General features: G+C 35.2%; 1 protein-coding gene across 2 annotated transcripts in view; it reads left to right on the top strand.

The window, feature by feature from the left end:
• LOC102692151 (contactin-associated protein-like 5) overlaps nucleotides 1–26,318 on the top strand; it is a 179,419-nt gene that overhangs the window by 11,067 nt on the left and 142,034 nt on the right. For both annotated transcript variants that reach the window (XM_069196417.1, XM_069196418.1), the window contains exons 4-6: nucleotides 14,844–15,108; nucleotides 15,874–16,017; nucleotides 17,364–17,535. In XM_069196417.1, the coding sequence (XP_069052518.1) occupies nucleotides 14,844–15,108; nucleotides 15,874–16,017; nucleotides 17,364–17,535 (581 nt within the window). The remainder of the gene's footprint in view (nucleotides 1–14,843; nucleotides 15,109–15,873; nucleotides 16,018–17,363; nucleotides 17,536–26,318) is intronic.

The raw sequence follows: 26,318 nt of genomic DNA, 5'->3' as shown, positions 1-26,318 counted from the left end.
AGGATAGGGTGTTTTTAACCCCTACACAGGAAATCAGAGTTCCAAACAACAACAGAACAGAAGTTTCTCCTAACAATGTTCAAATACTTTGCTCCAATTTAGTCTCTCTGGATAATCTGGACAAGGAGCTCTCCTGCCCTCCTCTGTCTCTTTCTTCTTCCTACCTGCCTGTTTTATGCTCTGTTCCTGGAGTGTTGATTGATATTTAATCATTTACCCAGAACTTAATTAACAAAGGTAAACCAAGGTCAACTTTACAATTGCTTTTATCACTGAATCTCTCACACAAGTCAGGTGTTACTGGTTGTATTTAGATTCTTGATAACAATCTATTACTTAAACCATTACTTTATGACACTTACAAAAAACATGTGAGTAATAGCATTAAAAAAAAATTTAAACAAAACATCAAACAGCCAGACATGGAACAGTACAGTATGAAAGAATTTAACATCTTATATTTTTTTCTCGTTTAATAGTAGAATTTAAAATCTTCTGCTGTCCTCAGTAAAATTGCCAAACTAGTAAATAGTATCTAATGATTTGTTTATAGTAATTGTGTTCTAAATTGTGAATGCCAAAAAGGACCACAAAACAAAGAAAAGCTCTTTTCTCAAATTAAAACTGTCTGTTCATGGGCTCTGTTAAATTGTAGCAACTAAATGTTCCATATGAGGATAGATAATAAATATTTCTTTACAGATTCAGCCATTCAAAATGTGCAGGGGATACTGCATTAGTTTGCACTTCAGGGGCTGCGGGGTACTGCAGTTTTTTTAAATAGGGTTGCACTACTTTGTAAAACCCCCAGGTGGAGCAGTGAAAGCTGGATATATAAAAAAGAGCTTATTATTATACGTGATGTGCCTCTTTCAGGTTTACATTCACATACAGAAAATCCAAAGGTAAATTTTGGTATCTGAAAATAAAAACAGTAGTATAACGTAATATATACCTAATGGACACACAGAAGTTGGTAGTGGTAGCTAAATGTAAACAACAGTATTCAACCTTCTTCATAAATATTTTATGCATCAAAGTCTTCACCTGGAGAATTACTTTTGTTTTGTTTCTTAAATAGCTGAAGATATAAAAATAGTCCACTATTATAGCTTGTTGTGAAAACGATGTGCCTCTTTCAGGTTTGCATCCGCATTAATAACATCTATATTTTGTCTTAATTCAAATTTCCGCACTGTAAAATTTAACTTTAAATTTGGATTAAGAAAAAATATTTCACACATACTGTACTATAGTGGCTTTTAAACCATATGGTCTAATACTGTATATACAGTATATTTATACAGTATACAAACTCACTGCTGCACATTGCAATGTGCGCTACTGTTTCCGTATATCTGTGGACCTGACTTCATGGAATTCACATGTGTGGAACAGCGGAAGGTGAGACCCAGCGCGGGTGGGGGGAAGGTATTTTGATTATACTATGAATGAGTCCCTGAGGCATGTTGTCCAAGTTTCAGAATTATAAACCTTTGATGAGTTTGCACGAGACAAAGAGGTTACTTTTCAGAAGTCATGTATTGGGCAAATTAGGTGAATTTGACAAACAGCTAATGTTGCTTAAAGAATTTAAAATCTATCTGATTGTACTGTAGCTCTCACATAATTTAGCAGAAAGTCATCTTGCTCATACAAGCAACCCTGTTAGCGTTTGTGTTAGCACACTGCACACTTTTGAATGGATTTTTATCACCTTTATCACCTTTGTCTTTCTGGGGCATGGGAGTTGAATGCCTTCCTCAGTTTAAAATCTGATAGATTCCCAGTAAACCGAGAGACTAAGACCGGCTATTGATAAAACATCTGCCTTGTGACATTTCTCAAACTGCTCCAAAGTTGGATGCAGAGTAAAATGCTTTAAACCAAATGCCACGATGATCACTGCAATTACCCATAAAAAATATCTAACAACAATAATAATAAGTAATATGATTGACAACCCCAAGTGCAGCATGTGTGAACCAAGGAAAAAATATTGGCTCCACAAAACAAATCAAAGAACCTGAACAAGCTCCCAAATATGCTACATCCCCACTATAGTTATAGCAAGGTGAAAGTGTGAAGCTGATTATTAAAACATTTTTTAAAGAAAATCAAGAAAAAGAAACAATGACATGTTGCTGCCTAATTTAGACATTACATGACTTTAAAATATTAAAATGTAAATAGTACAACCTCAAATGTATTCACCATTGTATTAACAGTTACAACATTTCAAACTCATGTAAAACACGAACCCACAGTACCTGATCTAAATTTAAGGTCTGCTTCTTTCATGGTTATGTTATGCGAAATGTTTTTGTTAAACTTCGAGATCCTGATTGATTTGACTTTATATTTGTCCCATTAAGCTGAAAGAAAAAAAAGAAGACATTCTGTAGTTAATCTTTTTGAAATTCAATTCATTATATTATTTCTTAATTATTATTATTGTTAATAATTAATATTATATTATTTATTATAAAACCACCAACATCGACAAAGGTGCAGCTGCTGTTCATAACCTCTCATTAATTTAAAATACGCTGAACTCTGCCACAGGTACTCCTTTGAGTTTTTAACACCTTCATCACTTTTGTCTGTCTGGGGGAATGGGGACCCAAGTACCCTGCTATAAGAACACAAATGTGAATTGAACATTTAAATTCTGTGATATATACAGTTAATACCCTGATACAACCAGCTAAATACATATATCTATATCAATAAAATAATATTGGTATTTTGTCGCTCATAAACTTATTGGTAGCCAATTATTCAAAAATTAAGAAGCTTCATATTTCGGAAACATCATGATTGGTAAACAAGGAAGTGAATTGTGTTACAGTTATAATCAGGAGAAAAAAGGTTTATTTGTTATTTATTTGTGGCTGCTGCAGTTGAACCCTTCGCAATGGCTGGATAGTTAATGTATTTAGGTATTTCTCTGCAAGCTAATTGAAAACAACACACAGCTCGAAGCCCAGTGGGTGCAGCAGCAGCATTGTCTATTTTGCAATAGACAATGAAACGATCATAGTTTGTAATGTAGGGCACTGTGACTGAGGTACACTTTGATACAGTACAAATAAATGTATTTCCCACAACCTGGACTGTAGTGACAATATTCTGCTGTATGCATGTGGCACGTCTTTGTTCAAGATTTAAAACTACAGTATGGAAAAAAGAGTCCATAACAGGACATTTGATTGCTGATTGCCTTATGTTAAAGCATGACAAATAAGGACATGAGGGCATGCTTCTGAAAATTCCATCATCATCCCCGAGGCAAAACTGTTTATTCTACATAACAAACACAGAGGGGTGTAACACTCCTAGCCTTTGTGACAAATAAAATGTTTGTTAAAGAAGTGCGGAGCTGCATTACATAAATTGGCTGAAATGGAATATCTAAAAGTTATTTCCAAGCTGATAAGAAAAGACTCAATGCGTCTCTTCTATAACACTTCAGCTTTATCAAAGTTCATTTATTATTAATATTATTAATAATATCTTCCGTTTCAACATTAAAATTGGAATGTTTTTACAAGTGTAAATCCACCAGTCTATTTTCTAACTGCTTTATCCAGGACAGGTAGCAGGCTCACCTTTACTATTTGGTTACATTTTCTACAATTTTGACAGACTTCAGAATGCTTCAACTGATGCTTAAAAATGTAACAATGTGTACTGTGGTGAAAGAGCTATTGAGCACAAAACATCTTTCCGCCTATGAAAACATTTGCATATGTACTTTATTCTTATCTGTGAAATACAGAGAGAGTTTCAAAAATTAAAGAGAGTCTTTAATTGTCCCACTTGAATGAATAAGGTATTTTGAATTGACTTGATTTAAACTGGTTGAACTGGTTTTTACACCCACTGTTGACAGTATCCACGTTTGCCATTCATGTTGTTAATATAACTTTGAACATGTTGTGATATTTAGAAATACCCCAAAAAAATTCAATATAGTGTGTCCATAATATTTACTATTTTATTTTTTAAAAGCAATGTTTATCTGTTAAAGGAAAACTTGTGCCCCAAGCAGGAATGGAACTAGGGCTTCCAGAATGCGAGGCAGGCACCAAAGCCATTGTACCAAAGTGCCTCTCAGAAACTTAAGCTATAGCTGAAAAGGACAGGCAAAATGTTTCCAAAACTAATCACTAGTGAATGAGTCAAATCGATGCAGATATTTACAAAGAAAGTGGACTTCGGTAATACTTTGAGCTATATACTGGTAAATATTTAATATTTAGATCCTTAAACTAATATCGCTATTAATTTCTTACTTAATAGGGAATATAATATGGATTCCATATTATATTCCCTATTAAGCGTATTCTAAAAAAGGTGTTTTTTACTGCGATATCAAGCGCAAGTATTCATAGAAAAGGTTAAAACAGTGTAGCTTTTTATAAAAAAGTATCTTGTAAAAAAGTATATTGTAAGTGCAGTTCAGTCTATTGTTCAGGTCAGTTCAGTTCAGTTTATTGTCATATGCACAGGTGCAATGAAATGCATATTTGCATGTATGCTCCAATACAAAGACATTAGGGAAACATAAACAAAGAACAGCGGCATCAACAACAAAAAGTTAAATAACATACATCTTAGAAAAAAAACATCAGTGTGAACCAGTGGTAGGGGTAGAGTTCAGTAATCCGACAGCTTGTGGGAAGAAACTCTCTCTTTAATCTGGATGTACGTGCCTTTATGCTTCTATATCGCTTACCAGAGGGAAGGGGGAAGGAAAATGTGAAACCAGGATGACTGATATCCTTAGCAATACTTTCAGCCTTCCTGAGACAGTATCACGGATGTTGGAAGGGACAAACCATGGAGAGGCAGGAGAGCGAAAAAAGACCCTATGCGAGGCAGCAGAACGGGGAGTTAGCCCAGGCTCGACAGTGCAAAGAGTTCTGGAGTGCCGTAAAGAATCCTATGCCCTCAGGCCACGGACGGAGCGGCAACCTGTTGTTAAGCGGGTCTCAGGACATCCCAACGTCAATGCCAAGCGAGGCAGAATAAGTGACCCGGAAATATATAGCCCAAGGAAAGAGGGAAACTGGAAGGACAGTAAAGCAGGAAACTAGGGACAGGACAGAGTAGGAGCGCCCTCTGGCTGCAGAGGGCATGACAGACAGTGAGTTGTAAAAATGTCAGAAATAGAGGGAAGCTGTACTCCAATGATGGACTGGGCCGACCTAATCATTCCCTATAACGCCTTTGGTTGGACAATAAGCTGCTGCCAAACCACACTGTAATAGCACATGTGAGCAGACTCTCAATAGCACACCTTTAAAATGTGGTACAGACAGTTGAAGATAGACTAATTTTTTTCAACTGTCTGAGGAAGGACAGGTGCTGTTGTGCCTTATTTGTATCTCCAGTTCCATGCTGGGACTACGTTAAATCATTAGCAATGAAGGTACCCAGGAACTTGAAGCTGCTAACCATCTCAACAGCCACCATGTTGATGTGAAGAGGGGTGTGTTCCCCACCCTGCTCTCTAAAATCAATGACCAGCTCTTTGATTTTGTTGACATTGAGGGAGAGATTATTGTCAAAGCACCACTCTACCAGGTTCCTAACCTCATCCCTGTAGGCTCTCTCCTCATTAGCAGTGATTTGGCCAGTGATGGTAGTGTCATCAACATATTTGTAGATGGGGTTGGAGTTGTGTCTGGCCACACAATCGTGGGTAAACAAGCAGAACAGCAGGGGGCTAAGCACATAGCTCTGAGGGGCACCTATAATGATGGTCAGCGTGGAAGAAATTTTTCCATCTACCCTCATAGTCTGTGGTCTCCAAATCCATAATCCACCTGCATAGAGTGGTGTTGATGCCCTGGTCATTAAGCTTCCTGACTAGTCTGGAAGGAACTATTTTGTTAAATGTGGAGCTTTAATCAATGAATAGCATTCTGACGTATGCGTCTTTATCATCCAAATGAGCCAGGGCAGTGTGAAGAGGTAGGGAAACAGCATTGTCAGTGGACCTGTTGTATGTAAACTGCAGGGGGTCTAAGTACTCAAGTACCATTGTGGTGTAAACTACCACTATCATACAGTTTGTATAATATATTTAGATTCCCAAATTAATATCAATCATGACGTTCACTCCTGTTATTTTTATGCTCAGCTACCACTACCACCCTTTAGTCATAAAATTCCATATTAAGCAGATGTAAACATGCACAGTACAAAGATTAAATGAAGAAATAGTTCACCACAAACAACTAATTCACCACAAAGTGCCACCTGACAATCTTTTTGGCAAACGAATCATGCACTGCAGTAGCCTGTAACTCAATTCCCACGGTATGGGGTTTTACTGTGCATTTTGAATGGCTACATATGTACATCTCTATATATTGTATAACTATATAATCTATTGAGAACAAATTCTGATTTACAATGACAACTTGCCCAATATGCATATGCCAATGCTATACAGAAAGATTAAAGTAAATTCAGCAAGAGAAAAAGAAAGAATTGCAGGAGAACAATAAAACATAAAAAAGCAATAACAAAAGAGAAGTTTTATTCAAATAACTGTAAACAACATCAGAAAACCTGGATAGTTTAATCTTATTATTTAGATTCCAAACATTGTTAGTGACAAATAAAATGAGTGGCACCCAAAGTTCATATTTGTTCTTCAAAGGTTCAGTTTAATTAATGTATTACATTTTAAATTGTAGTATGATACCAAGACCTGCAATACATTATTTAATTATTAGGACAGGTGTTTTTCCAAATAAAGAGCTAATAGTTGATACCAGAAATCCTGCTGAATTGTTTTATAACCAATCTGCAAACTGGCCTTTATAGATGATTGATGGATTCTGAGTATAAAATAGTGTCAGTGACATAGGAATGTTTTCTAATATCTACAATATTATTAATACAGATTGAGGAAAATATGGGGGGCAAGATGGAAAAGATTAGGTTAGAAAGTTTGTGAAAAGTGAAATAAATCTCACAGATGTTACCCACTGTTCACAGTTTTGTAAATAATTATGAATTAATATAAGGGGTTTCATATCGAGATAAATACGTTTCAACTTTTTCAGAAGGACTGAATGGTATGGTATCAAAGCCTTAGATAAGTCTATAAAGATATTTGCACAAGTCTCATTTTTATTGAGCCATTATAATGTTATTAAGAACTTTCAAGTCTTATTAATAACCAAAATGAAAAAAACAGATACATATTTGATAAAATATAGTTATTGCTGGGCATCCAGAGTGGCTAAATTAAAGAATCTTGCCTGAGTGCAGGCTGATTCAGATGTCATGGTTCAAGACTAGGTCATGTCACTAGCGAGCTTAAGTATCATTCAAGCTTAACGATCATTAAGTTTGCAGACGATACAACAGTCATCAGCCTGATCACAGATGGTGAAGAGTCTGCATACAGGGAGGAAGTTGAAACACTTGCAGCATGGTGCCAGGAGAACAACCTCTTTCTGAACATCAGTAAGACTAAGGAGATGATTGTGGATTATCGGAAACACCAGGGAAGAGATCACACACCTATCTATATCAATGGGACATCAGTGGAGAGGGTCAGCAGTTTTAAGTTCCTGGGAGCTAACATCACAGAGGACTTAACCAAGTCTCACCACACCAACATCGTGGTCAAAAAAGCATGGCAGCGCCTATTCTTTGTCTGCAGGCTAAAGACGTTTGGCATGCCATCACATATCGAGGCCAACTTCTGTAAGTGCACTATTGAGAGTATCTTGACTGGTTGCATCACTGCCTGGTATTGAAACTGCTCCGCCTGGGATCGCAAAGTACTGCAGAGGGTGGTGAAGTCAGCGCAGCTCACTTCCGGCTGTGAGCAAACAAACATTCAGGATATCTACTCAGATCTTAAGAAGTCTAGGTTCATTCTCAAGGACCCCAGTCATCCCAGTCACAAATTTTTTTCTCTCCTACTGTCCTGTAAACGGTACCGAAGCATTTGTTCAAAGTCCAACAGATTATGGAACACCTTCTACCTCCAAGCAATAAGACTGCTAAATAGCCAACCTCCAGCTCCAGCGGGAAATCACCTGGCTTCATGGACATACTGTTTTCACTGTACTGTGCATACTGCACTACTTGAACATAATATATTGTATACACCATGGACACATAGCAGCTCTATTTATATTGAGTTTTGTCTGTCTGTGTTTATTTAATTTCTATTACATTATTATCTATTATTATGTAACCTAATTTTTTGTAACCTTAATTTTGAGATTCCCACCCCCCGGTGAGCTCATAGAAAAGACATTTCATTGCCAGCAACTACTGCTGCATGCTGTATTGTTGTGCATTTGATAATAAACTTTGATTGATTTGATTGATTGAGCTGTGACCAGGTGAGTCAAGTGACAGTGCATAGTTAGCTCTACTTAGTGTTTGGGAACAGTTGATCAGCACAGACTCTCAGGTTGCCGTGTTGTTGGTGAGGGATGAGTCTTTCCTCCAATCGTAATTGAACCACCAATAGTAGTTTTACTGCCTGTGACATGTTAAAATATGTTGCTCAAAGGTGGTCATGCTGGAAGAGTCTAGCTATCATTAGTTTGATTTGATTGATTGAGCTGTGACCAGGTGAGTCAAGTGACAGTGCATAGTTAGCTCTACTTAGTGTTTGGGAACAGTTGATCAGCACAGACTCTCAGGTTGCCGTGTTGTTGGTGAGGGATGAGTCTTTCCTCCAATCGTAATTGAACCACCAATAGTAGTTTTACTGCCTGTGACATGTTAAAATATGTTGCTCAAAGGTGGTCATGCTGGAAGAGTCTAGCCACATCTCCTGTGTCAGATGTGGGTTTCATAACAATGAGCTGAGACATTAAAAACCTAACTGGCAATTCCAAACCTGGATCAGAGATGCCAACAGTTTAATCTTACAATTACAGATTGCCTCTATCTGTGGATATAACAAAAATAATTGAAGTGTTTACATTTCTGTATTTAAATATATTATATTTAAAAAGTGGTAAACTGAATCAGTAAAACTGAATTTTCCATTATCTTAAAAAAGCAAGATCCTTTTTTCCACAGGGTAAGTGAAAGGGGACCAATTATTTATAGCTCTCCTTTCATCTCTACTAGCAAGACAATGGCAGTACTTTGCTCTTGAATACAGATTTTATTCACCATATGTGAGAAATTATTTTTTAAGGTTTGTCAAAATTGACACAAATAATGAAATGTTTCAGAATCTCAGCAACAAAAAAAACATAGACTTTGTCATAAGGGATACCATTGCTTCCATGTCTGTAAGATTACAAAGAACTGTTGAGAGGTAAAGAACAGGAGTATCATCGGTGTGCTAAGGATAGAGGAGACAATAGGAGACTATTGTTTTATTTTGTTGTTTGGAAAGTACAGTCACAATATGCAAGAGAAATAAAATACAACCTGCATGGGAAACCAGGATATATAGTAGGTTTGTACCTATTACATTGCTGTACAGTATGTGAAGCAGGAAAGCTTAGAAGTCATGAAGGTCAAAGTTCTGAAATGAAATAAATAATTTGATAAATAATCCTCACACCTGAAGAAGGCTCCACTGCCGAAACGTTGTGTTTTCTTCTTTCTTTTTTCCAGGATGGAATAAACCTATTGTTCCTTTGCAGCCTACGCATGCTAACGCAGCTAGCCACCTGAACTACTACATAAATAATTTGTGCTCCCTTCCTAGTTTTCAAAGCCTGGATTTAATGGATAAATAGGGCCACACTTGGTTTAATACCTAAATGGAAGGGATAAAGACAAGAACTCATTTTAAGTTAAGGCAAAATCTCTTTTCCTACCACTTCAGTCTTTAGAGAATTTTAACCGAGTTGCCACCAGATTCATTTTACAATTACAGATTGCCTCTGTCTGTTTTTATGGATGGGTTCTCAAGAGCCTTTTTGTGCTCAATTAGTGGAAGCTAGTGAAGTAGAAAGTCTCTCACCAGAATCATTTCTCTCTGTGCTGAAAACAAGAATATCTCTTATAGACAGGAACATGCTGTAACAAAAACCTAAGAGGATATTGGGGTTAGATACTGCTAAGTGAGATTATGTTGTCTGCTAACTCCCTCTTAGTTTAGGACCCTATAGTTAGATGATTAAAAAATCTAGACTTTATGGTGTACATTTATTTTACTGTAGTGATTTAAAAATATTTTTCTAAATAATGTGATGTATAAAACTCCAGGGATAATTTATATGTATTAAGATTATTTTAATGTTTTGTTTGATTCTTCATATTTGGCAAGAATGGTTGATAATTTTGTGGTCCATAAATAGGGGAAAAGACATAATTGTAGTCTCCAAATACTTTAACGTATCTATAATTAAATGGGACTATATAATGCAATACAATAATATATAAGTCTTGTAAAATAAATTAATTACTCTCAAAGTAATTTAAAATATTTAGCAAGGTTTCATGTTGAAATAAGTTGAACATAATAAGAATCTAAAAGTAAGAATAAGAATTTTCTCTTGCCACTTTAAAGTCCTTTTCTTTGAGAAATTTTGTTTATGACAGCAATACAATTTGTATGCTTCAGAACGACCAGTTCTAGCACAGGAAGGAAATATTGCAGAGATAACAGATTCTCTGGGCATATGTTGTATATAGGAGTCACATGCAGCTTTAATCTTTCTTATAAGCCACCATGTGAAAGGCATATGGTATCTCCTGGAAAGAGGCTACACATAATATTTTAATGTTTCTTTGCCTGTTAGATTACCTGACCCACAGCACACTAAATAGATTGGATAATGGCTATTGGCAGAAGACTTCATTATTGAGCTTATCAGGCATGATATGGGCTCTGAGCAGGCTCTTAACTCAAGATTACCCCATCATAATGTACCCTGTGAAATATGACAGAAGAAGCTGGAAAGAGAAAATGATGGCTGTGTAGCGTACACAGAGGCTTATTTAAGACAGAATGATTTATTTTTGATATTTACAGATCTGCCAATTTTGAATTTTGTTGTCATGCTTGCTTTCATGTTGTACTGTATGTTTCCAGTTGTAGACACTAGCAGGATATAGTAGTGGCAGCATATATTTTTTTCTTTCCAGACCCCCCCACATATCAGCAACTACCCAATCTTGTTCACAGCTCCCTAAACTGCCCACAGCAACCATCCATACCAGACATTTTCCCCTGTAACAGAGTCTGCTGTATCACGTTCAAATATATATCCATTACAAACTGTCCAAACTGATTGTTCCCCATTACACCTCTAATGGCCACAATCTTTCTGATTGTGGAGTGTTGTATAGAATGCTTGAATCATTCTTGATGACTGTGAAGCAAGGACATGTACAAGTCATTCTCACATCCTTTCTGATTGTAGTAAAATATGAAAAACAGTGACCATTTTGTAGCTACCATAGTGTATTGCATCTAAGTCATGTCTATAATTGTACAGATGGCCTTTATGAATACAGTTGACATTCTGTGCTTGTCTGCTGTCTTCCAATTGTACTCTAAGCAATGTAGAGCTTGACACTTCCTAGCTTCTCTTTTGTAAAAGTGTAAATGCCAGGAGGGAGCCTTGTAGATCTGGCATACTGATTTCAGGCTGACTTTTACAGTATAGGTTCAGACGTACACAATTCAGACCAATATACATGCAGATTCTTAGTGGTCAAATAAAGTCTTTTTCAGAGTAGAATGGGCAAAGTTGCATGTCTATAAGATGGCACATTGTTTAAAAAATACTTTCAGAACAATACTGTAGTAGTTGGTTCCTTTTTAAAATTCATGCTTTGGTCTCCAAAGTACATTGTAGGGTTTTTGTACTTTTTAACAAGTTCACTTTAAATGATTTATAATTGCATATGTAAAGCACTCAAGCCTTCTATCACAGCTATAACCATATCATATCTATAATAATTTACTGTACTCTCAAAACATGCCTTTTGTTCCTGACTAGATGGCAGTACAGCATTAACTTCTTTGTATACTATGTCATGATTCAGTGCAATAATGGGCTAAACCCAAATGAAAGAAAAGAAGAAAAACCTGGTATTTGTTTATTCTTATCTGCTACCCTTCCTGTTTGTTGGACCTTGGGTAACAATTTAGACAAATGTGTCTGCTCAATTCAGAAAACAAGCAACAGCATAGCATTGTATTGCATAAATAGGTTGTTGTATTGTGATGAAGATTTTAAGTGTGTTAAATCTGAAACAAGTTAGATTTGCCTACTTTCCTGCAATCTGTTTCATAATTATTTTTTCTCTTTTTTTCATGATTAATAATTAATAATTTTTTTCACTCCCTTTTTGGTTTCCCAATTTTTCTTTTCTTGGAATTTTATTTTTTACTTTTTCCTTAGACAGTCTTTTAAAAACTGACCAGATTCCAGCCTGCATCATTTCTTACTGAATCTCCTGATCCTGAAATCTATCATCTTAAACTGTGCACTGAAAATTGCACTTGGGCTTTGATCAACCATCATGCTGCTGCACAGTTTATGACCAACTGCAGCATAACAAATACAACATAAGCCCAGAGAATCTGTTACCTTTATACTATTTTTCTTCACTGTGCATTAATTATTTTGATAATGAAAATAGAGTTTAGCACACAGTTAAAATGTCACTGGAATTACATCCAAAAGGTAAAAATGATCATGAGTAATGTAACATTATCGAATGCTACTATATGTACTGGGAGAAGGGAAAGATAACCATTTAAAAGGGGGGAGTGCCAGGTGTAGTTCATTTAGTGCTACAACAGTAAAAAAAAACACCATGGATTATCCATAACAAAAAAGTAAATGGGTAGACAATAAAAGGGAAAAGGCTGACATACTGTACTAAACAAGTATTTCCCTGAAGTATTCACTAAGAAAAAAAGTCAACATCAGGCAGTTAAGGACAAAGTTCTATATATAATATTAGTTTAGAATAAGGAGAAGTATTTTGGGTACTAGAAGCACTCAGTAATAATAAATATCCAGGGCCTGATAGTAGCTTATCAATCGTACTCAAGGAAATGTTGAAATCTGGAGACAGAGCCCCAGATTAAGGGCAATGCATTGCTTTAGCAACCACAGCTGTCTTGGCTACGTAAGGACAAGTTGCTGCTGTAAGGGCTTTAAAGGGCCTGTTAGGGCCCTGGAGGGACAAGCAGACCCCCGCAAGGGGAGAACCATCCAGTGACAGTCCTGGAGGGGTTGTGAAGAGTATGTTTGAGGCTGCGTTTTTCTTTCATTTATTTTTTTTTTTCTCCTGTCCCACCATGTATCTCCCACTGGCACAGGTTGAGTTCTTTTTCTTTTTGGCCTTAATTTCTTCAGACTGGACCCCATTAGATAGGGTAAAGTCCAGTTGATACCACTGTCCCAAGCTGTTCTTTTTCCCCAGGCAGGACCCTGCAAAATTGGGACAGTCCAGCCTGGATGCTAATGTGCAAAGTGGGCATTTTTTCCTTTTGGTTATTCCCATTTTGTATATATAATATTAGTTTAGAATAAGGAGAAGTATTTTGGGTACTAGAAGCACTCAGTAATAATAAATATCCAGGGCCTGATAGTAGCTTATCAATTGTACTCAAGGAAATGTTGAAATCTGGAGACAGAGCCCCAGATTAAGGGCAATGCATTGCTTTAGCAACCACAGCTGTCTTGGCTAAGTAAGGACAAGTTGCTGCTGTAAGGGCTTTAAAGGGCCTGTTAGGGCCCTGGAGGGACAAGCAGACCCCCGCAAGGGGAAAACCATCCAGTGACAGTCCTGGAGGGGTTGTGAAGAGTATGTTTGAGGCTGCGTTTTTCTTTCATTTATTATTTTTTTTCTCCTGTCCCACCATGTATCTCCCACTGGGACAGGTTGAGTTCTTTTTCTTTTTGGCCTTAATTTCTTCAGACTGGACCCCATTAGATAGGGTAAAGTCCAGTTGATACCACTGTCCCAAGCTGTTCTTTTTCCCCAGGCAGGACCCTGCAAAATTGGGACAGTCCAGCCTGGATGCTAATGTGCAAAGTGGGCATTTTTTCCTTTTGGTTATTCCCATTTTGTCTTTTGGGGGGGGGGTTCACTAGCCTCACACCGGTGCCTCCGCCCTCTTAGATGGGGTGTCGACTCATACCAGTGTTAACCATGGCTCCTACCACTCCCACATTGTTACACCAGGGATTAGAGAATTGGTAATGTGGTACCCATTTATAAAAAATATGTGAAAACTGAACATTTACATTTAAGGTAATGGTAAATATGATAAGAACTAGAGGATCACCTATATAGTAAAAAACATTCTAGGAAATAGTCGTTGTCAATGTTTATATACATTAACAAAGATGTGTTTTAAAAAATGACTTTCACAACAACTTCAGTATATAAACATCTTACATGAATAAAGGTCAATCTTTTGATCTGGGACTTTAACCCACTAGTGAGAAGGGAACTTGGGACACATTCCCCCATTTACATCAATTCTTATGAGGAATTTGTTTTTTATTTAGTTGTTTTGGAATTACACAGGATTTTTCACGAAAGCATTCTGTCTGTTAATTGAGAAACTGTTGTGTCAAAATCTCATTCTCTTATTCTCATTTTCATAGGATGATAACAACAAAATGTTCAGCTTTTAGCCTCAGGTACCAGGGTTTAATTTTAATTTGTATATTAATTGTAAAATAACTTGTAGTTTCTGTGTCCTAAATGTTAATGTTGTTATGTGCTGGTATAGTGTTTATGCTAGATTAACAGAGATAGAGAAGGCCAGAAAATAGTAAAACAGTAGAAAATGTAAGATATATTGTGTAAACAGAACATAACTCAAAGAGATTTTTTTACTTTGTTGTTCCCAGGGTAATGTGACTTTCTCCTGCTCGGACCCTCATTTGATTGCTACAACATTCCTTAGTTCTACAAACAGTTACTTGTTGCTACCAGCTGATTCATTAGGTGATGGCCTTTCTGTGCGCTTCCAGTTCCGCACCTGGAACAAAGATGGTCTCCTTTTGTACACAAAGCTTTCACAGGAGACAGAAAGCTTACTGCTCTTCCTCATTAATGGCAAACTGAGGCTCACTTATCAGAAATCCATGCTTCACAAGGCAGAAATCTCCACTGGTAAATAAAAAAACTAGTAATATAATCTTTTACTCTGCAGTATAATAAGATTATTTTAGTGTATTAAATAAAACCCCGTAAAATTAATGTTTAATTTTGTGACTTAACTACAAAAGTCGTTTACATGATTGTGTCGCATAGCTCTTAAGATCTAATTTTCATTCCATGCTGTTTTTTTGTGTAATTTGCATACTCCCCCTTTTTCTCCAGGTGCCCTAGTTTATTTCCACCTCATAAAGGCATACAAGATAGGTTAATTGGTGTCTTCAAATTGTTTCTTTGTTCTTATGTATATCTGCGTTGCCCTGCATTGTATTCGCTTCATGTACTACTGAGAGTTTAGCCTTTTACTCTGTGTAGAAAAAGTGGCTTTCTATTAAATGATGGATGGAAACACTTTAATGTTTAAGTTTAGTAATATCACAGTTATCTTAGATCTGCTTAATTCTCTAGTGTTCTCAAACTAGAATTTCAGAGATATGAAATTCATATTTATAATATGGGCAAATTTATAATTTAAACCTAGTGATGAGGTTTTGTTTAAGTTTAAAATCTCCAATGTTTGAAGACAGAAAATGAACATTTTCCTACTTGCATCATGACAGAACTAATGTCTTTGTTATTGGACCTGTCATAGATATACCCCACCTTTAATCCAAGCTTTTACTGTAGCTTTTTCATGTTACTGTACAAAGCATAATAAATGTTTCTAAATGATCTCTTTCCTGAAATGTATAATGACCCAGATTCTGTTTTGTTTTGTAGGTCATAGTCTTAATGATGGGCTCTGGCACACAGTGAGTCTCAGCACTAGGGGACTTCAAATATCTTTGGCTCTTGACAATGAGCCCTCGTCTATGATGGAAGTCAATGCCCAGATTGACTCTGGAGACAACTACTTCTTTGGAGGTAAGAATTCTTTAAGTACCATCCATATCTGTAATCGTAATTCCCCCCTGGCTTTTCACGGAACATTTTTTGACTGTCAGTTTTGAAATACAGGATCTATAAATGGTGTACTTAGACTTGTTTATATTAAATCTTGAGAATTTAAATCTTGAGCCAGAATTCTTAAATATACTAAATAATGAAATTCCAATTTTACCTCTCTTAAAAGTGATTGATTGCTATATGAATGGATGTCATTACAGAATTTATAGAGGAGCAATAAAGATGTATTAATATAGTTGTTTTGATTCCCTTTTGAGGATATTTATCGGTGTAAGGAATATACTGGATAGAGTGGCTGTGGGTGTAAGTAGAGAAATGCTACCATGGATATTTTATGACAAAGTATATGTGAAAAAAGCATAAAAATTGAGCACTTGAGTGGAAATGCAGAATCTGGCAAATAACTAATCTAATCTTTAAAATGACATATTTTTTGTAAAAAGCAAACAAACAAAATGAAATTTAAAATGGCTAAGAAAATGGGGAAATAAACATTTTTTTAAATGTGCTTTTGTTAATCTTATCTTTGGGCATACTTTTAAAAATATCTTAGAAAAATGTTTCACATTTTGATACTTGTACATTAATACAAACATACACTTTTCATATAGTTTATAGCATTGAACATAACAAAAAGATCCTATTTGTTGTAGATTTGTTGTTCTTTTGCTGTTATCACTATACCAATATTCTGTCCATATGAAACCCAATGAGCAGGACAATCAGAAAGTATCTTACATGTCGTAGAAAATGGATGGAATTTATAAAAGTCTTTAAAACTAGTTTTGCATTTCAAATCAGGAAAATTACCCAAGTATATGAAGAGTGCCAGGGCATTTTGCCTGATAGATGTCATATAAACATTGCCCTCTGGGAGAGTTCTAAATTAATCCACTTAATTTTTTACTTCATGGACATGGTGTTAAATCTGGTGTCTATATAAATTATCTTTGATTAGTAAAATATTTAAGTTTATATGTAATTCCAAGTAGGTTTACTGGTCTCTAAATTAAGCATGGCTCCTGTGTCCTGTCCAGCCTGCAGTTCTGCTGTGCTCCATGTTTCTGTTTTACTAAATTTTTTATAATGGATGATGGAATGGAAAGTCTGGACTACTTGCATTCAATTGCCAACATAGAAATAGTGAATCCTTCACCTTTAATTGTGATTTTAATACCTCTTAAATTTAAACTTTGTAGAATGGTGACCCATCAGTCTTTGTAAGTTTCAGTTTGATTTAAAATGTAAATTTGTTGTTAATGGAAACAACATTTTTTCAGAGAATATTGTTTCTTTCTTCACAGGTTGCCCTAATACCCTGAATGAACTTGGCTGTAAAAACCCAACACAGGTGTTTCAGGGCTGTATGCGTCTGATTTTCATCAACAACCAGCCAATGAATTTGCTCCACGTGCAGCAAGGACTATTGGGAAATTATAGTGACTTACGGATCGACCTCTGTGGCATCAAAGACAGGTAAAACAAGCACTTTATAGAATCAGAACTAATTCACCCCATGTTTAGTTATATGTGTGATATGGTACATGACTTATGGATACTGCCCACTTCTAAAGTCTTGACCCATACTTAGTATGTTTCTAAAGAGTAATTTTATAATGTATGGTTCCATATTGTGGTATTATTGATTTTTAAAGAAAATCAAAAACATATGTCTTTAAAATGGAATATTGAACTGAGTATTTGTGTGTAGTTTGTGTTTTTGTTCCAGTGAAATTATTTTATTAATGTAGCTTATTACTTGTCTATTTTTGAAAAAATACTTATGAATAGTAGCGTGTGGTTGTTTCAAGGTATAGTAAATTTCAGGTTTACATCCGAATTGAGAAAATCTATATTTTGTCTTAATCCAAATGTCAGCAGACAACAATTTAATGTGGAACCAAAAAAAAAAGTTTAAACTGTACTATAGAGTACACCGCCTGGAATTGAACCCGGTCTGTCAGCGTCATTCAACAGGGAACAAGCTAGATGAATTATTATACGCAATGGTTTTGTGCTTAAGGATTTCTTCATGGAAATCTTTAAATTAAATGAGGGAGGGGTGAATGATTATTTTTTACAATTTTCAGTAATTGGGGAACAGCTTATCAACATGATGGCCAAACATTTTTTTTTATTTTGAAAAACCAAATAAAAAATAAGATACAATGATGTGTTCCTGCCTAACTCAAACATTGTATGACTTTAAAAGCTGTAAAAAACAGCTTTAGATAGTTAAAAACTACTTTAAGATTTTAACTTTTTAATTTAATGCTAAAAATACTTGAATTTCATAAAAGTTGTACTGATTTAATATCTCTTCATAGTAATATTAATATGGAGTCATGTAACTAGCAGCTAAAATATCTGGGGGGGGGGCATTTTGGAAACATTTGACATTGGAATATATTTGGAAATATTATTGTCCTTATAGCGGTAATAGGCAGTGGACTGTCATGTAGTGCGCTGCACCCGGGCGGTTCAAAGCCCGATCAGGCAATTACTTTGTTTCTTACATAGAAGGATATATAAAAATAGTCCACTATTACAGCTTTTTGGCTACGGTGTGAGTGTGTGTATCTGGATGAATTAATATAAGTGATGGTTTCATGATTTAGGGAAAAGGGTTATATTTACACGTTGTGTATTGTTTCTTCTTATATTTGTAAAAACATTCCAATTTAAATGCAATACGGAATATAATATTTATAATATTGTAACAAATTCGGGTTCTTGGGCTTGTGCTCTCGCTACTCCTGTTCCGGTATTTTGATTTTCCTGCGCAAACTGTATTCGCTACAATACTATAATGAGTCCCTGAGGCATATTATTCTAATTTCAGAATTATAAAAAATAAATCTTTGTTGAGTTTGCATGAAAGATAAAAGGTACCTTGTGAGAAGTCATGTACTGCTTGCAAAGTAGCAGATTTTGACAAACAGCTAATTTTGCGTGTAGAATTTAAAATCTGTCTGTATTTTAATTTATTTAATTGAGCAGAAAATTACCTTGTTCATACATGCGGCTCTGCTAACCAGAGTTTGTGTTTAAACACCACACCCTTTTGAATGAGTTTTAATCAACTTTGTCTATTCAGAGGTGTTGGGCAGAGTGATGGAGAGTGATGGAGAATAAATGACCGCGGGGACTTTTCCTTTCCCCCTGGTGCGAGGTGATAATGCGGAAAATTGTTTTTTATTTTACTGGGAGTGTGAACATTGAGTGAGCACCATGGCACACAGTGAGATTAATACAGTGAGATTACTGAGATGGATAGGTTTAGTTAATATGTTGACAAACATCTGAATTTTTTCTTTCACGAGGCAAGATAAAATTTTATCCAGCTGTGAATCAGCTACACGACCTTACTCCCATGAAATTTGTGGGAAAGAAGTTTAGTGGGTAGCGTTACTCACAGTGTAGTGCCCATGGAGTGTTAGTTTTAATACACTGTACAGTATAACAGTATAAACCAAGTTTTTTATGTTTGTAATCGTTATTCTTGCAAGTACATTTTGTATTTAGTTTGCTTCTTTGTGTTAGCTGGTGGTCAAAAGTTTGATGTGAAAATTCTTCCACAAGGAGTGTACCCTTAAAGCGGAGGAAAAGGCACCAAACGTTTTTGGCTCAGTATGTCACTGAAGCCATTTCTCTTTGGCATTTTAGTCAGAGAGGTGGGAAGATGACACCCCTCCCTCTTCTATCTGCCTGCCTGATCTGTTCCCATTTTTAACCATTCTGTGTCCAAATATCAGTGTGTGAGAGAGAGTAGGGAGAGACAAAACAAAGTTAACCCTGGTTTAATTTTAAATTATATTTTACCTTCAATTTTTATTTTAGAAGTTTGTATTTTACTTATTTTTTGATAGTCAGATTTAACGTATGTTTGAACACAGTCTTGCTAATTAATGTTTTTACAAGTTGTGGAAGTGCAACAATTTATCACAGTGTGAATTTTAATACTAATTGTTGATTACTTATAGTTTATGCACCTGACACTTTAATTTAGATGTATATAAAAACATATTGAACTGTGACAGAACATTCTGAAATACAATCGAAAATATTCTGTGATATTTGTGTAGATTAAACTTTTCTAAAATTTATTTTTTTAATTAAAAACAATTAAAATGTATAATCTTTCCATGTTTAATGTCATAAGAAAGTACAATAAGTCCCTGCTTTGTTTAACAATGGTTTCAAATTTAAAACTAACTGGCGAGAAAGCTATGTTTAATGATAATTAAAAGATTTCAAGTTGAAAGACATGATTTCCATTCCATTCCAGTTTTAAAGGCACACACGTTCAGTGCCATAAACACTGCAAGCTGCAGAATGGTCTCCTTATCTCTGAGCTCAATGGGTGGTGCACTATTTTCTCAGCTACCTACTAATTTGTTTCACATCACAGGAAGACAGGAGAATGTGATTGTACTGTATCAGTACGAAATGTGTGTTGCCTTTACAAATTTAAAGTATTTAAAAGGTTTAATTAAAAAGTTTAAAAAAACTTACAGCTTACACTAAGATTCTAAGCTGATCGATCACAAGGAAAATCCCATTTTTCATGGATTTTATGTTTTTAATTAAACCCGTTTTTATGGGTTTTAAAATCTTGCAATGTCTGTTTTAGGCAGACACATTACTGTTTCTCATTTTTGATTTTCTTTAAAATTAAAAGAATCAGTTGCCCACCATGCCACACAATATTATGTTACATCTTTATGTTTTTGAGAGACTTCAGAAGGCTTCAACTGATGCATAAAAAATATAGCATAATGCCTTCCGGCATTATGAAGTCCCTTGCACTGGGATCCGCTTTATTCAAAATAAGGTTTCTAAAAATGCAACCAGGTACTAGATGTTGTTTAAGTAAAAGCTGTGAAATGTTTCACAATTTGCTAACTTTAAACCTGTAGGTTGCAGGCTCTGTGTCATTTGTTCACAAAGTTATTGACATCTGAAACATTGTGTCTCATAAATAGACATTTTAATAAACGAAGCTGATGAAAACTGAAAATAATATAATAAAAATAATATAAAATAATGACCAGGCACATATTTATAAGTTACCGCCCTTCCCTGTGATAGCAGGACCACAGCTACTGGGCTGTGGAGAGATCTCTCTTTAGCTCACGGGGCTGGGTCGCTGCAGAGAGACACGGAAGTCCTGGGTTCGACCCTCCAGTCGGGATGGGGCCTACCAGATGCGGCAAGGGCGCCCACCTGAGCCCCCGTTGCGTTACGATAGTTTGAATAAACCGGGTCCCACAAAAACCTAAAAATGTAACAAAATATTGTATGGAACAATGGGCAACTGATTCTTTCAATTCAAAAACAAGAAACAATAACAGTGCCTGCCTAACGTAGACATTGCGGGTCAATTGCAACGAACTGAAAGTAGCGTACTAACAGGAGTTCAACCCGTGCTTAGTACACAGCTGTGGTTTAAACTAATTTTGCCGCTGTGCTTTGTCCGCAGCACCGTACTAAACCTGTTCTCAATTGCAACGATTCAAAGTAACAGCTCCTACTCTCTACAGGTGACTAAAGTAGCAGACTAATTTAAACCACCTCTTCATATTGTTTAAGCAGCTCAGTACCGTACTTGGTGTAATGCTAGATCACATTAGAAGGCTCCTGAATGTAGTGGAAAAACAGATGCAGCCATTCAAAACGAGCGGGGTACGCTGCGGTACAACGCGGTGGGCGTGTCGCATCACAACGTGTCATAACGCATCATTTACCGTCATAACGCGTTTTGCCATATGCAAATTAGATTATGTTAATAGTATCAGGAATCACCTTATAAAACTACCAGGTGGAGCTAATAAAGCTTAACCTCTCATGTACAGCATTTAAGCTATCACCAGAAAACACCCCGTTTCGAATCCCAATCACTGCTGAGGGACAATCTTTATTCAATTAAGAATTTTAGTTGTATACTCTTAACACTTTTAAACTTAAACTGTGTATTAAAGCATTTTAATCATTATACATTAAAAAGTTGGTATATTTTATGAAAGCAAGATTGCTCAGTTGGACAAAAGTACCTTTATCATAAAAATTTAATTATGCAGAAATATACAAAAAGAGAAGAGAAGAGAGGACGTCATCTTCAAAAGGTGTTGGTTAATAGTACAATGTCTAAAACAAACTTAAAGTTCTGGCCAGTCCTGCCAACAACATGTGTAAGTTATGTAATTATAGGCATCTCACCAAAACAAAGGTGATGAGTGATCACCATACATACAGATGCAGCCATTCAAAACAAGTGGGGTATGCTGCGGTACAATAATTAATATTTTAATACTGCAGAAATATTTTATGCATCAAAGTCTTTGCCAAAGATATTACTAATAGTATTAATAATGAATGACCTTGGACAAGCTGTAAACTCAAAGTATTACCCTGGTCCACATTCTTTGTAACCAAAAAGAATGGTCCACATTCTTTTTGTAAACGTAAAGACTTTATTTTGTTATTGACAAAAAGTAACACCAAAGCATTTAGTTGATCCGATCACACATTCATTTCCAATCATACAAAGTAAGTGTTGACAATCTCCGATTCACCATGCCTTTCACATGCTCATAAAAGATATTAATTCAGGAAAATAAACATATTACTGTATGTAAACTGTACTGTATATGGCTGGTCTTGGTAGTTTAAAGAAAAAATACACAACAGTATTCAATTTCTCCCTAAACATTTTAAGCATCAAAGTCTTACATGTGGTTATTTCGGAAACGTTTTTACCTGCTCCTTCTGACCATATTACTGCACATTTATATACTTTGTGAAAATTGATTGTTTTAACCTGTTCTGAGAATATGGTCGTCATCGGCGTAAACAAAAGCATTCTTTTAGAATTTGATTAATAGGAAATATAATATGGAGTGGCGTATATAAAGAAATTAATAATGATATAATTATATTCAGGTACTGTTGCACAAACAGTAGTATAAGAGTTTCCATTGATATGTGTACTTCTGTTTCATTATTTAGCACGTGTCTGTGACGTGATAGCTATAAGTGACTGACTTATAAGGTCGGGTGTTCAAATCCAGCTATCGCCATGAGTTTTCTTTTAACAAATAAACATTTATTTGAAAAACTAAAATAGCAAATATTATGGACACTACTGTACATTGACATTTTTTATATTTCTAAATGTCACAACATGTTCGAAACAAAGTCATTTATTAATAACAACGAATAATTTCAAACTGCTACTGATATCATTACTAAATATTATCGATACTATATTGAATTTGTTGGCCTTTCTAAATATCACAAAACGTTCAAAGTGAGTTAAGTGATTACCATTTTCCATGAATACTTGCACTCATTATCGCAGTAAAAGAAAGTCATACTTTTCAGAATCTAATTATTTAAGAAATAAGGCACGAGAGGCCGTGCTACTGTATATCGTGGATATAGCCACAGTTAAAAGGTGTTGTTAGGCCTGACACGATGCAGAGGGCCGGCAACCCTTTTAACTGTGACTATATCCACGATATATCACAAGCCTCGAGTGATTTATTGCTTTTATAAAATGGTCCCCAAATATGCGATTGCTGTATAGAATTAATTTTAATTTTAAAAATGTATTTAACACGAAAATTAAACTGTTTATGGTCCTCCACCTGAGAATATAGTCCCTCATTGCTACGCAACACAGAAACACAGCCACAAGTAACTAACTAACAAGGAGAGGCTAGTCAGTATGATATGACATTAGCTAGTCAGTATGATAAAGGAATAAATTACTTGTTTTTTGTTTATTTCTTTAGCACATTTATTTGAACATTTCCATCGATCGTACAAGCACTGAAAAACTGTCCAATCGCTAGTTCGTCATGCATTTTCTTTTTAGCTGCGGGAGCGCTCCTACTGGTCCTGGTCTCAGTGCCTTCTAGGATAAAACACCAGCAATTTGTTGTCAAAATTGGGTTTCCAATAATGTCGTAGCGAACTCTCATTTTTATGTCCACTATAACAGACATAATCTCCCTTGCTTTTAACCGAGCGTTTCATAATTTCTAAGAATGAAAATTATTTAAACTATGTGACACTTATCATTCAACGAGAGCTCAAAATATCAAAAGCGCAACAAAGACAGCAGAAAAAGATACGTGTATCAGATACATGAGAATCCAAGCTTTTTTAACTACACTTTCGTATCTACGCTAAGAAGTAGTCTTTAAAATTTCTTTATTACACAGTAAAATGTCAAAATTCTGCGGTGTGCGTAAATAAGTACAACCCTTGGTATTCTGTTTTTAAAAGTCAATTCATAAATTCCCTATTGGGTTGATTAAATTAGTTAATAATGTTTAACCTTTTTATTTTAAAGAGCACAAAATTGGGAAAATTGGCTGACAGATTACTCTTATTTTTCAGATTGGATAACTTAATAAATGAGATGTGAGCATCCTATCAATTTGTTTAAGTTTGACATTGGTGTTAGGGTCCATAATTAAAAAATCTAAGTCAAAATAATAACCAAAGATCATTGTTAATGAAAAGTTACCAATATGTTGAACCATATAGTACTTATTCATAAAAATGCCACAGTGGGAATAAAAAAGAAAACATAGGTTTCTTTCTTATGACTGGCTGCACTAATATATTTGTAAATGTTGCGTATATGTTTTAATTATAAAGTTTGTAATTTATAAATGGGTAACTGGAAAGTATTGGAATGTACAATAATAGAAAGCCAATGAAAAGCATTTGCATTTGATGTTAGAAAAAGATCTCAGAGAGATCAATGAAATAACTAACAACTTTGAGAGGGAAAGGATCCATGTATCAAAATCCACAGTTAATAAAAAAGGCAGAACTACAAGGGCTACACTACAACCTCTCAAAAGCACCAAGAAAAGCTTGGAGACATTTGGAACACAGTTTCATGGAAAAATTGTAAAGATAAATTTGATCATAGTGATTAAAGTTTAATGTCTGAAGAGAGTTAGGAACTTCAGGTGTTCCAAAGTACACTACCTCATTTGTGAAGCAGGGTGTAAGTAATGTTATAATAAAAAAATATTTTATAACCTTTTACTCCGGTTCACTGTTGTCTATTGTTGTTAATGATGACAGCAGCAGAATACATTCTGAATTTTAGCAGGATGATTTTGTCTGCTTATACAGAACAAAAGACTCCCATTCTTATTTGACTCTGCTTTACCATTCAATTTTAGAGTGATGTAAATACACCCAATGTAACCAAGGATCTCATTAGGAGACAAAAGTGAAAAATCATGGACTGCCCATGTCAGTCTACTGATTTAAATCCAACTGAATATGTATTTTACAACAAGGAGTCACAGTGGCAGCAGCAAAGCATCTCAAATGATCACAGAGTTTATTGCATTGCATTGCATTGTTTGGCAACAGGATACTAACTTTCACACTCTGAAATTTGATTAATGTGAATGTATCCTATTAGTTACAGTTACTAGAAGTCACTGAGCTGAACACAAAGTATGCTTTTTGTTTTGATATGATCATTTGATTAAATTACCTAAAATAAAACATGTATTGTATGTTTTAATCTTATTGATCTAGAAAACCTAGTTGTGTTTTTTTTTTAACAGTAAAAGCAATTATAGCATGTTGTACATGCCATATGTATGATGTATTACTTGGCACTCCTGGGTGTTTCCAGCTCTAACGTTCCTCTAAGTTTAGAATATTATTTAATATTTCTTGCCACATTTTTTTCTGATGTTGCTGGTTGAATTAAATTGAATATCAATATTACTGTACGTGATCAGACAGTAAATTTGTTCAAGAATAAATGATACCTTAAGGTTGAGAGTGATTTGATATGATATAATTGACCTTGATCTACCAAGTGAATTTCACTTTTTCAAACAGTATTTTGTTTTTAGTACAATAAACCATTTATCTTAACAAAAGCATAAAGTATAAAAAAGAAAAGAACTTGAGATTCTCCGAAGAACATCATTTCACTTATGAAGCATGATCAAATCTATGTCATAACATGATCATGTATGATCACCTTTTGAAATGAAAAAGAAAATTATATATAATAGTGCATGGTTCATAAAAAGAATTGAGGACACCAGTGCATGAAGAATTGAACTCTAATGCTCTTAAATATTTATATGGGGGACTAACTACAAACAAATGTACTGAAACTGTTAAGAGATCTACACTACTATAACTCTAAGATACCCTGGAACAAATGCTTTCTTATTCACTTTTCAAAGCTCACAGGGAAATCT

Source organism: Lepisosteus oculatus, chromosome 12, assembly GCF_040954835.1.
Source record: "Lepisosteus oculatus isolate fLepOcu1 chromosome 12, fLepOcu1.hap2, whole genome shotgun sequence".
NCBI classification, from domain to species: domain Eukaryota; kingdom Metazoa; phylum Chordata; class Actinopteri; order Semionotiformes; family Lepisosteidae; genus Lepisosteus; species Lepisosteus oculatus.
This window is presented reverse-complemented; position numbering and strand designations above follow the sequence as displayed.